Source organism: Phascolarctos cinereus, unplaced genomic scaffold (genome assembly GCF_003287225.1).
Source record: "Phascolarctos cinereus isolate Bilbo 61053 unplaced genomic scaffold, phaCin_HiC Scaffold_1;HRSCAF=81, whole genome shotgun sequence".
Classification (NCBI taxonomy): domain Eukaryota; kingdom Metazoa; phylum Chordata; class Mammalia; order Diprotodontia; family Phascolarctidae; genus Phascolarctos; species Phascolarctos cinereus.
Genome location: NW_027555514.1, coordinates 228,812,134 through 228,827,629, shown reverse-complemented (window position 1 = coordinate 228,827,629; position 15,496 = coordinate 228,812,134). Strand labels below are relative to the sequence as shown.

General features: G+C 41.0%; 1 protein-coding gene across 1 annotated transcript in view; it reads right to left on the bottom strand.

The window, feature by feature from the left end:
• Nucleotides 1-3,201: 3,201 nt before the first annotated feature.
• The window catches only part of SRGAP1 (SLIT-ROBO Rho GTPase activating protein 1), a 331,212-nt gene continuing 318,917 nt past the window's right edge, over nt 3,202-15,496 (bottom strand). The window contains 3 exon segments of the mRNA XM_020990183.2: nt 3,202-9,955; nt 12,920-13,262; nt 13,565-13,699. Of these exon segments, the coding sequence (XP_020845842.1) occupies nt 9,578-9,955; nt 12,920-13,262; nt 13,565-13,699 (856 nt within the window). The 3' untranslated portion in view covers nt 3,202-9,577.

Below are 15,496 nucleotides of genomic sequence, written 5' to 3'. Positions count from 1 at the left end.
TGACCACCAGCTGACAACTTTATTGCTGCAATAGTTCATTGAGGGGGCCATGATATTGGTCTTCAAGTATCTGAAGGGCTGTTACATAGAAGAGGGTAGAACAAAGAGTAATAGATACAACTTGCAAAGAAGCAAATTTGGGCTTGATATAAGCAAAACACTGCTCCCCCCCTCCCAAAAACCCCCTTTGTCATAATTAGAGCTATCCCAGAGTGGAAGGGAATGCCTCAGGAAATGGTAGGTTCCCACTTACTGGAGGCTTTCAGGTAGAGCTAGCCACCAATCAATCACCAATGACCACTTGCAGGGATACTTTAGAGGGGATTCATGTTCAAGTGTGGGTTGGGCTGGATGACTTCTTGAGGCCCCTTCCTGCTCTGAGATTCTACTTGGATGGAGATGATGGGGTGAATGGGTGAAGCATCAACCTGGTGGAACATTCAACATGGGTGAAATTACAGCTCCCTGAATTATCAAAGAAGTGTGATTTTTAAAATGACTTCGTTCATAGTGTTTAGTAATAACAGTGTTGATATTAAGATGGAGATAGGTGTGAAATACAATAGTGAAGCAGACCCCTTGAGGGAGTCACTTAACTTTTTCAATGCTATCATCTGTAAAATGAGGGGGAGTTGGATTAGATGGACTCTTCTAGGTCTCTTCTAGGCCTGGAGTGGTGTCAAACTCAAACAGAAAATGGGCCGCTAGTCCATAAATAAGGATCCCTGTAGGCTGCATATTGGCCTAGCTTTAAAATGCAGTATTTTCGATGTTATGTTTTTTAAAATTAATTTTGTTAAATATTTCCCAATTACATTTTAATTTGGTTTGAGGAGAGTTCAGGGAATCATGTTGTGAGCTGTGTGTTTGGCCCTTCTAGTCTATGATCCTAAAGCAATGGGTTATCCCCACCTAAGTGACTTAGCTTTTCTGTTTCACCACCCTAACCAGTCAGAAAGGGGATAGGATGAGGGTTTATTACATTTGGAAGAACAACTTAGGGAGTCAGTGGGGCCATCCTTGTGTATTTAGGATATCACACTTCATTATTTAGGGTTAAATGCTTAATTTCTGTGACTTCCATTTCTACTCTGTCTTTCCTACTTCAGGTGTGGCCACATTTTTTCATCTCACTATGACTTTGTCAACTTTCAAGATCTCAAACATTGAAATTCCCACTCTGATTCAAACTTCTGGTTTTTTTTTTAGTGTCTCCTATACCCTCTTTCCTTATGAGCCTATCTTTTTATTTTTTTCTTCCTTATATCAATCCCTCCCTGTTATCCCATTGTACCATTCCTGTTTTGGTTTTATTTCTCATCATTCACAGCTTTGACTTTTAGATCAATCTTACCTACAATATACAGTTCTCCATTCTTCAATCTTTGGATTCTCGACCTTCCTCTGCTCCTACTCTGCTAATCCCCAAACTTGGATAACCACCTTCTCTACTATTCATCTTCTCTTTCCCGTCTCACCCCTTTATTTATGAGCAGTGAGATATTGCTAGAGGAAGTCATCAAATACTGCCGAGTCTAACACAAATTTATAAAAGTCATGGTCAACAGAAGGGTCTGGGAAAGAGCCTATCACCTATCACTACTATAAGAAAAACAGTTCACATCCCTGGTAGAAAGGATGACGGCTCCATTTGCATGTATGAGAAACAGCATGTGACCATAGGAGTTGGCTCTAGAATTCTATGATTCCCTTATTTTTATTACCCACTTCCTTTTTTACACACTTTTTCCTGAGATATCTTTCACCGAAGAACAAACAGGAAGGGGCTAATCAACTAACTAGAAGCACACAGACTAGCTAGTTGACAGACAAGAGTACAGCCACCCAACACTGGGATCAAACTACTGTCTCTGGTTGAATTGCCATCCCATTCCAAACACATTGGTGGTGGTGGTTGCGTGGTAGAATGGAGAGAGAGTAGCCTTGGGAGTCAAGATCTGGGTTCAAAGCCTGCCTCTGACACATATACAGGCTGTGTGACCTGGAGCAAGGTACTTTTAACATCTTAGTACCCCCAAGCCACTCTCTGAAAGTGTAGGGCAAGTATTTATCTGTGTACCAGTGAAATTACTCCCCTGGTTAAAAAACAAAACAAAACCAAAAACATTATTCTTTTTCACTTTTTTTTTCCCATGGAATCCTTTGTCATAGGTAGGAAGAGGTTTGTTAGATGCAGTGCTAGAGCCTGACTTAGGCTTATTGCGTTGTCATGAGTTTTTGAGAGTAGGAAAAAATAAATCAATATGTGGTGAATTAAAAATATAGCCAGTGCCTTCTTTGGATTACATACTAATTTATTAAAAATGAAACTGATGTGATCAGCTAGAAATCATAGCACATTAAATAATCTTGGTGGGGGGGGAACAAAACAAAACTTCATCATGGGATCAGGCTTATGGTAAGAATGCTTATGAGGAAGAGACTAACTGGGTCTTCCTAATTCAAACCTCCACTCCAACACTCCAACAACTCCACTCCACTAAAAATTATAGGGGAATTGTGATGTGAATTTGTGGACAGAATTTTTGGGAACTCTCCATACAGATGCAGTTTTTTTTCTTTTGGCTAGGCAATGGGGTTAAGTGACTTGCCCAGGGTCACACAGCTAGTATGTGTGACCGGATTTGAACTCAGGTCCTCCTGAATCCAGGGCCAGTGCTCTATCCACTGCGCCATCTAGCTGCCCCCAGATGCCATCAGTTTTGATGAATCCCTGAATTTGAGTTGGAAGGGACCTAAGTGGTCATCTAATCAGTCAAGAAACATTTTACTAAGTGCTTACTTTCTGCCAGGCAAAGACCCACTCCTATGCCCACTCTGGAATCCCTACCATACCATCATGACAAGTGGTTATTTAGCCTCTGCTTGAAGACCTCCAAGGAAGGGGTGTCCATCAACCCTTGAAGCAGTTCCTTACGCTTTTGGACCTTCTAATTGCTAGGAAGTTTTCTCCAACACTGACCTAAATTTGTCTCTTTGCAACTTCTACCTTTTGAGGATGAAATACACAGATTGCAGAGGACTTTATTTTATAAAGCCTAGGGAACAGAGTATAACTGATACCCAGCATTTTTTAAAGCTTATGTTTTTACATCATTCAACACAACAACTCCAGGAGAATAATAACAGCAGAAAGATACTACAGCAAGAATCATACCAAACTGGAACCAGACAACAGCAGACAGAACTATCTTTTTTATTATAAAGATACACTATGAGGAACAAATCTGAATGCGTTCTGAAGCCGTAATGGTCCATGCCGAAATGTACAGTATCATACATAAAAGTGCATTGTCACGACAGATTAACAGAACATTGCTTCTTCCAGAACTGTAAAATCATCCTTTCTTTTCATCTTGAAGGATGGAAGGAATGTAATGGAAACTGGGCAGCACAAGAGCACAAGGGAACACAATGGCCATACCGCCATCTTGGAGCCGACACTGAAAGAACCCAGTGGGAACGATGAAGTGGGAGGGCCAGGAAGAAGGCAAGACAATACTACTGTACACAGGAACACAAGGAGCAAAGCAGCAGGTGGGAGGAAGGGGAGGGATGGGCAATGGGGCAAGTAGAAAAGAAATGAGGGGCAGTGGGAGGTCGGGGGAGGGGGCAGATGGGAATGCAACAGTACAGAGCAAGGCCAAAGCTCCTCTAAAAAATTTAAAGGCACTTTCACATGTACATACTACAGATGTACAGTGACACAATTAGGTAGGTAACAGTCACAAACAGGGAGCCACCAGGACTGCCACTGATCAAACTGATAGTGAAGGACAATACTGATTTAATTAGGTGTGCAAGAGTTACCTCTACTTAAGTACATCTGTAGTCGTCTCAAGTCTTTCCTGTTACATATCCACTTACTCTAAATAGCTATAATAACCATGAAACTACACATTGAACTTGTGTGAATGCTCTAAAGGGATTGGGGGCATCCACAAAACGCATGGTTCCTAATATTTTCTTTTACTAGACAGTTTCTAAGATAAGCATTATGGAATGCAGTACAATTATTTAAACATACAAAATCCCCTATGTAATTCAAAGATACAGGATCCATCTCAATTATACCATATAGGTTATTTTTTTTTCTTTTTCAAGAAAGAATACTAGGCTAGAACTGCATGTAAATGAAAGCTTAAATTCCAGTTTGTTCCACTGATCTTTACTAAAGTTGTGACTATTGCGAAAGTAATTCTTGGTCCTGGACAGGAAGCCCCAATGGTACCCAGGCACTGGGATTGACCTCAGAATCCTGCCAGAGGTTGGGGTTATCAGCTCCAGGGTACAGGCCAGAGGTGCATGATTAAAATAAGTCATGTAGACTGTGGCCCTGCTTACAGAGTAGTAGCCTTCCCTTCAACACTACCTGATGCCCAGTCCCAAAGCAGACCCTTATATGCAATTCTTTCAAGACTGCTCTTGCTAAATACAGCTTACAGACAAAGGGATACCACCACAAGACTAAATGCCATCTCGAATCCCAAGGCCTGTCCCTAAACCCACTGCATAGACTCTTGGTCACATCTTGGTGATGATACTCGGGATTTTGGGGTCCCTGTTGACCAGTAAATGCTTATTCAAGAAGTAAACCCCAGAGAGGGTAGATCATTCACAAAAACCTGAAGAGACATTTTTATGGCCTCCCATGCTGAAGGAAACTCTAAGTGTGAGACACTTATTTCTCCCTTTCCCCAATTAGCTTGGGCACAGAAAAATTCCACTGAGACACTACTATTAGGGTAGGCAACACTAAACTGAAACCACTTTTACTTGTAGTGATGCAATTCAGTTGACTGATGTTTCCCAGCCAGAGTCTATGGGGCAGTGGTACTGTTTTATAGTAGGACAATGTAGTTATGTGTGAGAACCTATTATAAATTATCCTATGGATGAGGCAGGAGGCATGGAAAATACTTTTCTAAAAAAGTTATAACATCTTGTTAAAATGTGCAAAACTGTTATTCATTGGAGTTTACAGGTCACCTTCCCTTCCTCTCCTCTTCCCCTAATCCTCAATCTAACAAAGGGCTATTAACCATGCTACAACAGTCTGTGGAATACTTTTTAAAAAAGGTACACCAATGTACCTTTCTCCTTGCCACCTGCAATCCCTTCCACTTGCTTCCTTTAGTTCCCCACAAAAAAGCAAGCCTGGTAGAGTGACTAAAGTCAAGGAATTCTATGGAAGCAGAAACGTCAATTCTATGAATTGCAAGTAAGCTATCTTACACGACTGAAACCATCATTGCTTCCAGCAAATAAAATAGTTCACCCTCCCCCCCCACTCCCCAATGATAATATTAGTGAGGTTTATAAACTTGAAACCAGAAATGATCCCAGCCTTCTCAATGACACAGTTCAATTCTCTTGTCTTCCTTTGGGTTGCAAAGTTTAAGAGGCGCCAAGTGGAATTACTCTTCAGTTGAAGTTTTCTATGACCTGACTGCATGACTTTAGAGCCCACAAAGAAACTCTCACCCACAGCTCCCTGGGGTCTTTGCATAGTCACCAAGGTTAGAACATCCTTGTCCCCATGTCAAAAGAACATCAAGGACGAGTCTATTTTGGACACTTTATGTAGCGGCCACCTGATTTCATATCTGGAATTGGAAGATTCTTGAGTAAGGTAAGGTTAGCTCTAGACTCATCCTTCCCTTTCTGTGTTCCTGCTTCTGAACACAGGTCCCTCCCTTGTGCTAGTGCAAGAGTAATGTCTTTGGGAATACAGCAGGAGGCTGGGGAAGAGTGAGGTGTCCAGATTTAAGGAGGAACAATGAGGGAAAGATCAGAAGATATACTGCCTAAGAAACCACTGGCCTCTGAGACCCTGGGAAACCCCATGGTAGTGAGCTCTTGGCTCACCTTGTCAGCAGCACCAGTGTCTCACTTTGTGGAAGAAAACAGAATTCTTTCTTAAATTAAAAGGCAAACAGTATATACGGTAGAATCTTGGGTGGATTACTGGGGAGAAGTTTAAAGAAATGGTGAAGGCTTGCTGAAGCACAGCCTGTAAAGCTAATGGTGGGGAGTGAGATTATGCAATTTACATAAAAAAAATACAAAAACCCCAGAATTAAACATCTTGGCTTTTTAGATGTCTTTATCAGTATCTCCCTATCTTATCCCATCAAGGGAGAACATTTTCAATCATCCTTCCCTTGTTCCTAAAACATTTAAGTTTTCATTTTAACGAAGTACCTCCCAACTTGATGCCCTTGATGAACTAGTAACAGGAAATGGGAACTTGGAGTCAGGGAGACTGGAAACCAAGTTGGAGGGGAAACCTTGGGAGGTTATTTATTATTGTATTAAGGGAAACTATTCTAGAATCAGTCATAGATCTAGAAGGGACTTTAGAATTCTTCTGGTCAAATATCTTTAAATAGGCTAAATGCTATTCACTGCTAGCAGGGTGACATCTCTCGGAGTATCTAAACCACTGGCTAACCTCCATTACAATTTGTGGAGGAGTGAAGGAGATATATGGAGGGTCATAACCTCTCTGAGTATCAGTTACATCATCTGTATAATGACCTGTAAAATGATGGACCAGGTTATTACCAGGTAATTAGGGCTTCATGTCTATGCCTGGAAAAAATACTAGGAGGAAAAAAATCCATCACAAATTCAATTTGTGAGAAGGTACAGGCTAGTAAATAGGCGTGGGTGTCATAATTTAATCTCATCTACTCAATCTCAGTGGCAGAATAATTAGTCTGGCAAATCAAGGAAGAGAGATCAAAGCAATCAATCCTGATTTTAGTAAAGGCTCCGAGTCTTTCTTGAATGATGACAGCTGAAAAATTACACTCTTTATTTTAGAAGCACAAGGTGGGTAGGCACATAACTAGTGGGATGGTTTAAAGAAACATTTATTAAGCACCTACTGCATACAGAGCCCTGTGCTAGGCACTAAAAGTATTTAGAATATGATCCCTCTCTTCATGGAGCTAGGCTAGTAAAGTCTAATGAAAATAATAATTCCAGAGCAATTACTAATGGAGTAGTGCTTATCTAGGGATAGAAAGGCTAACATACAGAGATTTCTTCTGGGCCTTTCACAATAAAAATATTATTTTATCAGTCACTCGTGATGGCACAAAGAACCTAAAACTGTTAAGATGCTGATGACACCAAGTCGAGGCAGGAGGATGGGAAGTGACTAGAATCATAGGAAATCAAAAGGTTAAATGGGCATTGAAGATCAACCCCCTTATTTTAGAGATGAAGAGAGTGAAGTTAGTACCTTGAAAAATATAATCCAGATTCAAAGTGGCCTTTGTGAACTGAAGAAGCAATCAGGGGTGGGGATGGGATGGGATGGGATGGAAAGGAATGAGATGTCCTTTAAGGCCATTTCAGGGCAACAAATCTGGGAGAGTAAAAACAAAATCAAAAAACTGTGCAAAGACATAACCCTGGTTATATCCAAACATGGGGGAGGGGGGGAAACGTCGATGATCCTAGTAGGTAACAAGCTAATCTGTGAGGAAGCACTGTAGTGAAAAAACAAGCTTGCACTGGATGCAGAGATGGGATCAAGAGCTGGAAAGGGACCTTGGAAGAGGTCTGGCAGGATATTCTTGAAATGGGCTAAAGTTTATTCAAAACAGTCATATTTCTTGAAAGTAAAGTCATTGAAGAACCTTAAAAATTTGTGGAAGAGTTAAGGAGATTGTGTAGAGGGTCCCAACCTTTGCAAGTCTCAGTTTCCTCATCTGCAAAATCAGAATGGAACCCAGATGAACACAAAGATATAGCTTAGGCATGAGGCAGCATGGTATTTTTGGAAAGAACACTGGATTTGAAGTCAGAAGACCTGGGTTTGAAACTTTTCCCCCCCCACTGTTGTTTACTATCTATCTTTGTGATATTAGGTAAGTCACTTAATGTCTCTGAGCCTCAGTTTCTTCATTTGTAATATGTTAAATGCGGGGGGTTGGACTCCATGGTTCCACCTCTGTCTCCCATGAGCCTTTGGGCACAGCATCAAAGAACTAGGAGATGACAGCCCTTGTCTACGAACAGATCTGTACTTGAGCGCTAAGGTCAGTCCTGGGATGTGGCAATGAATAAAGTGAATAAACTGGGGAGAATTTTTAAAAAAATTCACAAAAAAATGATTAAAGGCGAGGGCAGCTAGGTAGTGCAGTGGATAGAGTACCGGCCTTAGGGTCAGGAGGACCTGAGTTCAAATCCGACCTCAGATACTTACTAGCTGTGTGATACAGGGGAAGTCACTTAACCCTGATTGCCTCCAAAAAGCAATGATTAAAAGTTTGTAAAACCAGATCTTTGGGGAAACTAAAAAAAACTAGGTTTTTTTTAGCTTGCAGAAGAAAAGTCTAAAGGGTATGATACAGGGTTCACAGAGCTTGTTCTCCATTCCATTAAGGTCAGTGCAAAGATCTGGGTTATATATAATAAAAGAGTTTAATGACAAATACTTAAAAATAGATTAGCAAGAGAGAAGTGCTAGTATGAACATCTGGAGGTCTTTAATAACAGGATTCTCATCTGTATAGTGCAGTCTCTTACCTGAGGGAAGGGGATAAATTAGATGACCTTAGGCACTAAGATTCTGTTCATACTCATGAAAGGAATAATATTGATAGCTTTAGAAACTTGCCTTCTTTCTCCTCCCCCTAGTTAAGCTCAAGTAATAACTGTGTAGGTTTCCCATAGATAATAAGTCCTGGGCTTATAGCATCCTAGATTTAGAGCCAGACAGGACCTTGGCAGTCATCTGTTCCAATCCCATTTTGTAGATGAGGAAACTGAGGCCCAGGGCTTGTTAAGTAACTTGCTCAAGGTCATACAGGTAATAAGCAGCAGAGCTGTGCTTCAGATGAGGCCCTCCAAATGCGGATTTAATGAGATTTCCATTGCAACATGCTTCCAGACTTTGGGTAAGCCACTCTTAAGGAAGTGGGGAAATAATTTAGCCACTAGTCCCACCCAAGCCTGGGCTGATCCAGGGGAAGTACCTGCTTCAGCGACAAGCCTGATTATGGAGTGTATGCTTCTGCGTTTGAGATCAGACACAATCACTGAATAGTCTCTAACCACTATGGTCGTCAGATTTCAGCCACCATCCCAGCTTTGGCAGGCTGGCATGGGCTAAAATCCCCACAAAGTCTGGTACTTAATATTCTATCTTCTTAGCGTGGGAACTCTCTTCTTAACATCAGCTATGCTAAATCTGAGACGTACTGTACCATAGGGAAAGCTGTGCTCCGATCTTTTTTTTTTACAAGTGGTGCAGCATTGAATTTTCAAGTAAATCTAGTGTGTTTCTATTGTCTTTAAAACATGTAGAAATGTCCAGCTTTTTTAAAAAGGAAAAAAATACAAAATACAAATGCCTGTGTTAACATACGTAGCAAGTCTCAGACGTTACATTCAAAAAGACAGAAAAGCCAGTATCTCCAGTTATAAGCACAAAACTCATGAAGACAAGAAGCCTTGAATCCCTCCCCCCCCAATCCATTCCTTTTTTCAACCACTTTTTTTTTTCTACCTTCTGGGTCATCTGTGTGGTTTTTTTTTTTTACATGGTACACGATTTGTCTGTTGGACCCTGCGCAGGAGGTGTGGGTCCTATGGTTGGATTTGTTTTTGGAAGAACAATGGGTTTTGGCCTAAGAGCTGGGGGCTTCAGCTGCACTCCCATCCTGGGTGCCACCATGGGCTTGAAAGTACTCATTGTGTCACTGGAAGAGCTCGTGCTACGTCGGATTTGAGGCTCGGTGCTCCTGAGCATCACGTTATGGAGTGGGCTGAGGGATTCAGTGGATGAGGCAGGTGTGGGGGAGTTTTTCATTTGTTCCAAGGTATCCAGCACCACGTCGGGGGCATGCTTTGCTGTACTCTGCCTTTCCAGCTCTCGGAGTTCATTCAAAGCTGTGTTCATTGTCTCCTCAATATCCTGAAGCCAATGAGAAAGAAGAGAAGATGGAGCCCTTGAGAATAGATGGAGAAAGAACCCAATTTTCAAAACCCTAGGTGCTACTTGCGAAGTTATTCATACAGTCTTATTATGTTCACATGTAAATGTATTCCACTTTAAATCTCAAGCATGGTGCTTGGTGACAGGCTTTCCTTAACATAGTACTTCAGATGAACCCACAGCTTTAAGAGAGGCAGTATGGCACAGGAGATCTTTGTCATACTCTATTCCTTGTCTAACCAGTGTAGCAAGGCATTTAACCTCGAAGTATCCCAGGCAGCTCTCCATGACTCTTGCTAAGTTGCAACAATGGAGGAATTTTCCACACCAGAAACTCCCCATATTGATTAATAGTACCAGAACCCCCACCCCCCCAGCAAGTGATTTTGGATAATGAAAAAAGGTGAAGAATGGAACACACCTTCAATCTAGCAGAATCTTGACTAATATTCACAAGCCTAAAGTCTGATGGCCCCTTGCCAACATACACATCTGAACTCTGACATCATTTGTCTAAAGTCAGCTTTCTTCAGGTTGAAGCCTTCCATGTTTATTTAATTTATGGTGAAGCTAGAGTATAAACCCAGTGACCACATCTCCAGAGAGAAAGTACTGTACTTGGGAATTAGGCACAGCTGAATATGATCAAGACAGTTGCTAAATCGTGGCTACATTCAATCGTTATTCTATGTAGCCAATACAGCTTTTAGAAGAGAGCCTCCTTTTTGAGGAGATTGGGTTGAGTACCTTTCAGTAAAATCCCCTGTATTTTCTTTTGCATCTACACTATGATGCTATGCCCACTAATCTTTGCTGCAAAGTAAGTATAAGTCTTGGTGTAAAGGGACTGCTGCGTGCAAGGTCAAGCTGGAAATCATTATATGGACCCCTGGATGATGACATCACTTTCCAGGAGATGGCTTTCATATGCTATTCCTCTTTTCCTTGAAAGATGTAGATTTGTTATTTTTGCAAAATGCATCTACTTAAGAGAAGATGAACAAAGGAAAAACTGAATGCAGACACAAAAGGGTTATACAAAGTTTCCTACTCTCAAACTCTCACCTCTTCATTCCCTTCCTCCTTGCAGCCTCAAATCATGTTTCTTGTGCTTATGAGAAACGGCAATTTCATGGGTTTATCAAAAACACTAAATAGTGATTTTTGATCAGCTATATTCAACCATTATTGGTTTTAAGCTTAGGATATAACTCGAAGGGCTCTGTAAATACATAACAAAAAACCAAAAGCTTTTTTGATTCTGTTTTCAAAAGGCTGGGCCATTTAATTTAAACTTTTCAGTACTGTTCTGTAATTTAATTCACTTTCCAAGATTCTCTGGGTCTTGCATAGAAACTAAAGCAACAACAAGAAAATAGCTTAGGAGTCAAGCACATTGCTGCGAGATTCCTTGACAGCTTTCTAAAATCGAAAATAATCTAACTTTATTGCTTCCCTGGTTTTCATTCCTTTCATTTCCCTTTCACATCCTATCATTTCTCCTTACTTAGTTCTCATGTGTGTGATGAATACAGATCCTTTGGATGGCTGTAATAAGTCCATAGACTATACTTAGCATCACCTAGCTCATCTTTCTTTGGACTGCTTACAAATATTTTTCTTAATGGTTTATGTCAGCGGTACTTATCTATCGGCAACAGACCCGCCCCCCCAGGCAATTACAGAGCCATTGCAGGGGGTCTGTGAAACCAACATCTTGATCTGTCTTTATTTAGAGCTTTATCTTGACTTACAAAGCAATATGGAAAGTATATATATACGTGTGTGTGTGTACATATGTATGTGTATAGATACATACACACATATACATATATGTATGTGTATACTTCACTTTTTCTTTTTTAGACAGTATTTTTTCCAATTACATGTAAAGACAATTTTTAATTTTTTTTTTAACAAAATTTTGAATTCCAAATTTTCTCACTTCTTCTCTTTCTTCCCCCCTCCCTAAGATGATAAGCAACTTGATATGGGTTATACATGTGCAATCACATAAAACCTATTTCCATTAGGCATGTTGTGAAAGAAGAAAGTTTGTAGAAAAGAATTAGCAGGATTATTTTTCAAGCTATGTAGGTACTATTGTGATGAACAGTATTCAGATAAATTTAAATCTGTTCCTGAATTGATGTGGTTTCCTGTCATTATGTATTTTCCCAATCAATGGAGACTAATAATATAAATTATCATATAGGAGCAAGCAATTTTTTTTAAGTTAAAAAAGGGTATTCATGTTTACCTGTCTGTGTCATGGGTAAAGGCCAAAAACAAAAGACAAAAGAAGGCCAAAGATACTAACCAGGTGCTCAGAATAGCAAGGGAGAAAACCTGGCATATTTATTAATTAGGGTTGTGTTTATACTTGGTTGATTCTAGGGTTTTTTCTTTTTCTTTTTAAAAAAACATTATTGTCCCCCAATTACATGTTAAAACAAATTTTTAACATTTAAAAAAAAGTTTTGAGTTTCAAATTCTATCCCTCCTGTCCTTCCCCATCCCTGAGATAGTTAGTAATCAGATACAGGTTATAACAGTTCTATCCTTGTTATAGTCACTTATGTCCGTAAGCAAGTGAAAATGTGTTTGAATTTCCCATTTTGTACCTTTTTATGACAGGCAGCCTGGATCTTCCTCACCACCTCTATCCTGTGCCATTTTTATCTGTTTCCTCCTTGGACTGGGGAGAGAGGGTGTAACTCAAAGTAACAAGTAACTATTCTTCAGACTAGAACCACAGTCGGGATCCTACTTAATGATTCATTGTTTCCCTGGCTTTTTACTACGACTTAGAGAAGATACATGGAATCCCTTTCTTTACATTCAAAGACGATCCCCTACCTTTTTATTAAACTTTCTACCCCTATTAGAATAATTCTACAAATAGAAAACAGAACAGAACAAATGTAAACCGCAGTGTCCTACCTGAGCAATCGTCTCTGGGTCCAGAGGCTTGTGGTCATTGAAGCCTGTATACTGGCCCGATGATGTTGATCTCCGAATGGGCGGACTGTCGATCTTCTTTAGAGAATCATGCCTACTAATGTTTGTCAAGCTGCCGTGGCCGGGCCTGCGCCTCCTCTCGGGGCTATCATTGAGGCTGCGGTTCTGCAGCAGGGCTCGAGGGCTGCAGTGACTGGACAGGCTAGGGGACCCAAGGTCAACCGAGGAGTTGGAAAGTGAATGTGGTGGGTGGATAGGGCAGTGGCCATCACTGGTCCTGCCAGGACGCCTTGAAGGAAGGGGTGGTTCAGCCCTTTTTCTTTGTCTAAGAAAAAGAAAATAGAGAGAACAAAGGAAAACTAAGCATGCTGGGTAACATGAGTTCAAAGACCTTCTGACTCCTTGGAGTGGTACAGAAGGAATGCTAGACATAGTCAAGGAGACTCAGGACCTAGCTTTGCCCTTTTCTAAATTGTATGACTTTGGGCAAGTCACCCTCTCTGGGCCTCAGTTTCCTTACTGGTACAATGAACGAGGATTAGATGACCTGCAATGTCCCTTCTGGCTCTAAATACTGCAATTCTATGCAGCTGAGACATAGAGGCTTGATTACCAGGCCAAGCCTACCTCGCTAAATATCCATCAGGATGACGGTCAGTTGGGGAGTTCATGTCCTTGGATGAAGACTTATCTTCTGTAACAGGCCCACTGCTGGCTTCACTGTCTGCTTTTTGGCTCAGTGTATCAGAAAAGGTATCATCCCTGCAAATAAAAAAGAGCAAAACATGAAGCTTATTACCTCACAGGTGTGATGAGGCCTTAGGATGAGAGGAAAGGTATGAGGCTTTAATCTGTAATTGAATACTTTAAGTTTTCAACCCATAGTGATGTAACATGCTGAATGAAGGCTATTTCTATATGCATGAATGAAAAAGCTTTTATTAAACGCTTTCTGTGTGCCAAGCATTCTGCTAAGTTCTGGGAATAAAAATGGAAAAGATAGTCTCTGCTCTTATGGACTTCAGATCCTAATCAGGAAGATACTACATATAGAAGCTTTCAGCTGCCAGTTAGAGAGAGGATCCATGGTCCCTAGGGTGCAGCAGCAATGCAGATGGTCATTCATCTTTTTAAATGTCATTTCCACTGATAAAATCATGTGTTTCTTATATTGAACCCCAGATGGTGTCAAGGAATTCAGTAGCATGACCTTTCTTTTCTGGATCTTTAGTTAGTAGCTGTGGCTCCTGAGGAATCACGGGATGCAGTACCTGTGGAAGCAGTCGCTGGGTTCTAGCTTTACAGGGATTGCTAACTGGGATTATGGCTTCAGGGATGGAAGGAGGACTGGTCGTCTGGAGAATGCTACCATGCCTAGAATTCTTGGCCTTATCTGCCCATTGGTGGCAGTTCGTCAGGACTTTGTAGTGGTGGTCGTTGTGGTGGCGGCAAGGAAGCCAGACCCCTCCTCTACAGACAGAGATTTCTTCCTTGAATGATGGCTGGGCCAAAGGTCTAGGGTTGTTGGGGGGGGGGGTGCAGGGAACAGGTCTGCTATTCCCAAAGTTCTTAGGGTTCTGGGCTATCTTCATTAAGGTCTGAGGGGAGTTGGTGGTTTTCTAAGTTGTATCTTTGTCATGCTACAAAGAAGAAGGCAGTAGCATGGGCATTGGAAAGGGTATTGAAATCAGAAAATACATGGGTTTCAATATTGCCTCTGATATGTATACCAGCTCTGTGACTATGGGTAAGTCACTTGAGTCTCAGTTTCCTCATCTGTAAAATGTACCTACTTTCTAGGGGTTATTGGGAGGATCAAACGAAATAATATATATAGAGTAAACCTTTAAGTACTAGATGCTGAGTGTTTTTCATCAGCTCTATGGACATATCTTGCATGAACAGAAGTGTTTTGTTTTCCGCATTGGAACGAAAGCTGCTTGAAGTTAGGGGCTGTCTTTTTCTTTTATATTGTATCCTTGCTGCTTAGCATAATGCCTGGCATATAATGTTAAGCAAGTCACTGCTGACTTGATTTGAATAAACGTCAGACTTTGCTATTATTGGCACATAGCAGGCACTTGATAAATGCTTGTTGACTGATTATTAGGAAATAGGCCTGTGAGTATTTTTAATACTGTAGGCCTTTGTCATGCCTCTGAGACGTAGGCCTTGAAGCAATAGACAGACACAAGATAATACTAGCTTCTTCCACTGAACTCTATACAGTAGTACCAATACTCCTCTTTTTGGAATGATTGAGGCCACCTCATCTCTTGAGAGATCCTCATAATGTAGGGTTTATTCTTGGGAATATGAAACCTCTGAGAGAGATCCTCCCCTCAATAATTTCCCAGTAATCCTTGATCTACTTCCAGACTTAACAGTGGAGACATGAAGAGGGATGAAGATGGGGCCAGGGAGCACAAGGTGTTGCCAGGGAAAAGCAGAGGGTAGTCCTGCTATTACCAACTGAGGGTCAAAGGGAAGGAAGTGCTAATGAACTGCAGCGGGTCTCTTTGGAACTGTTTCATGAGATCCTTGAGGGATCTCAAGTGA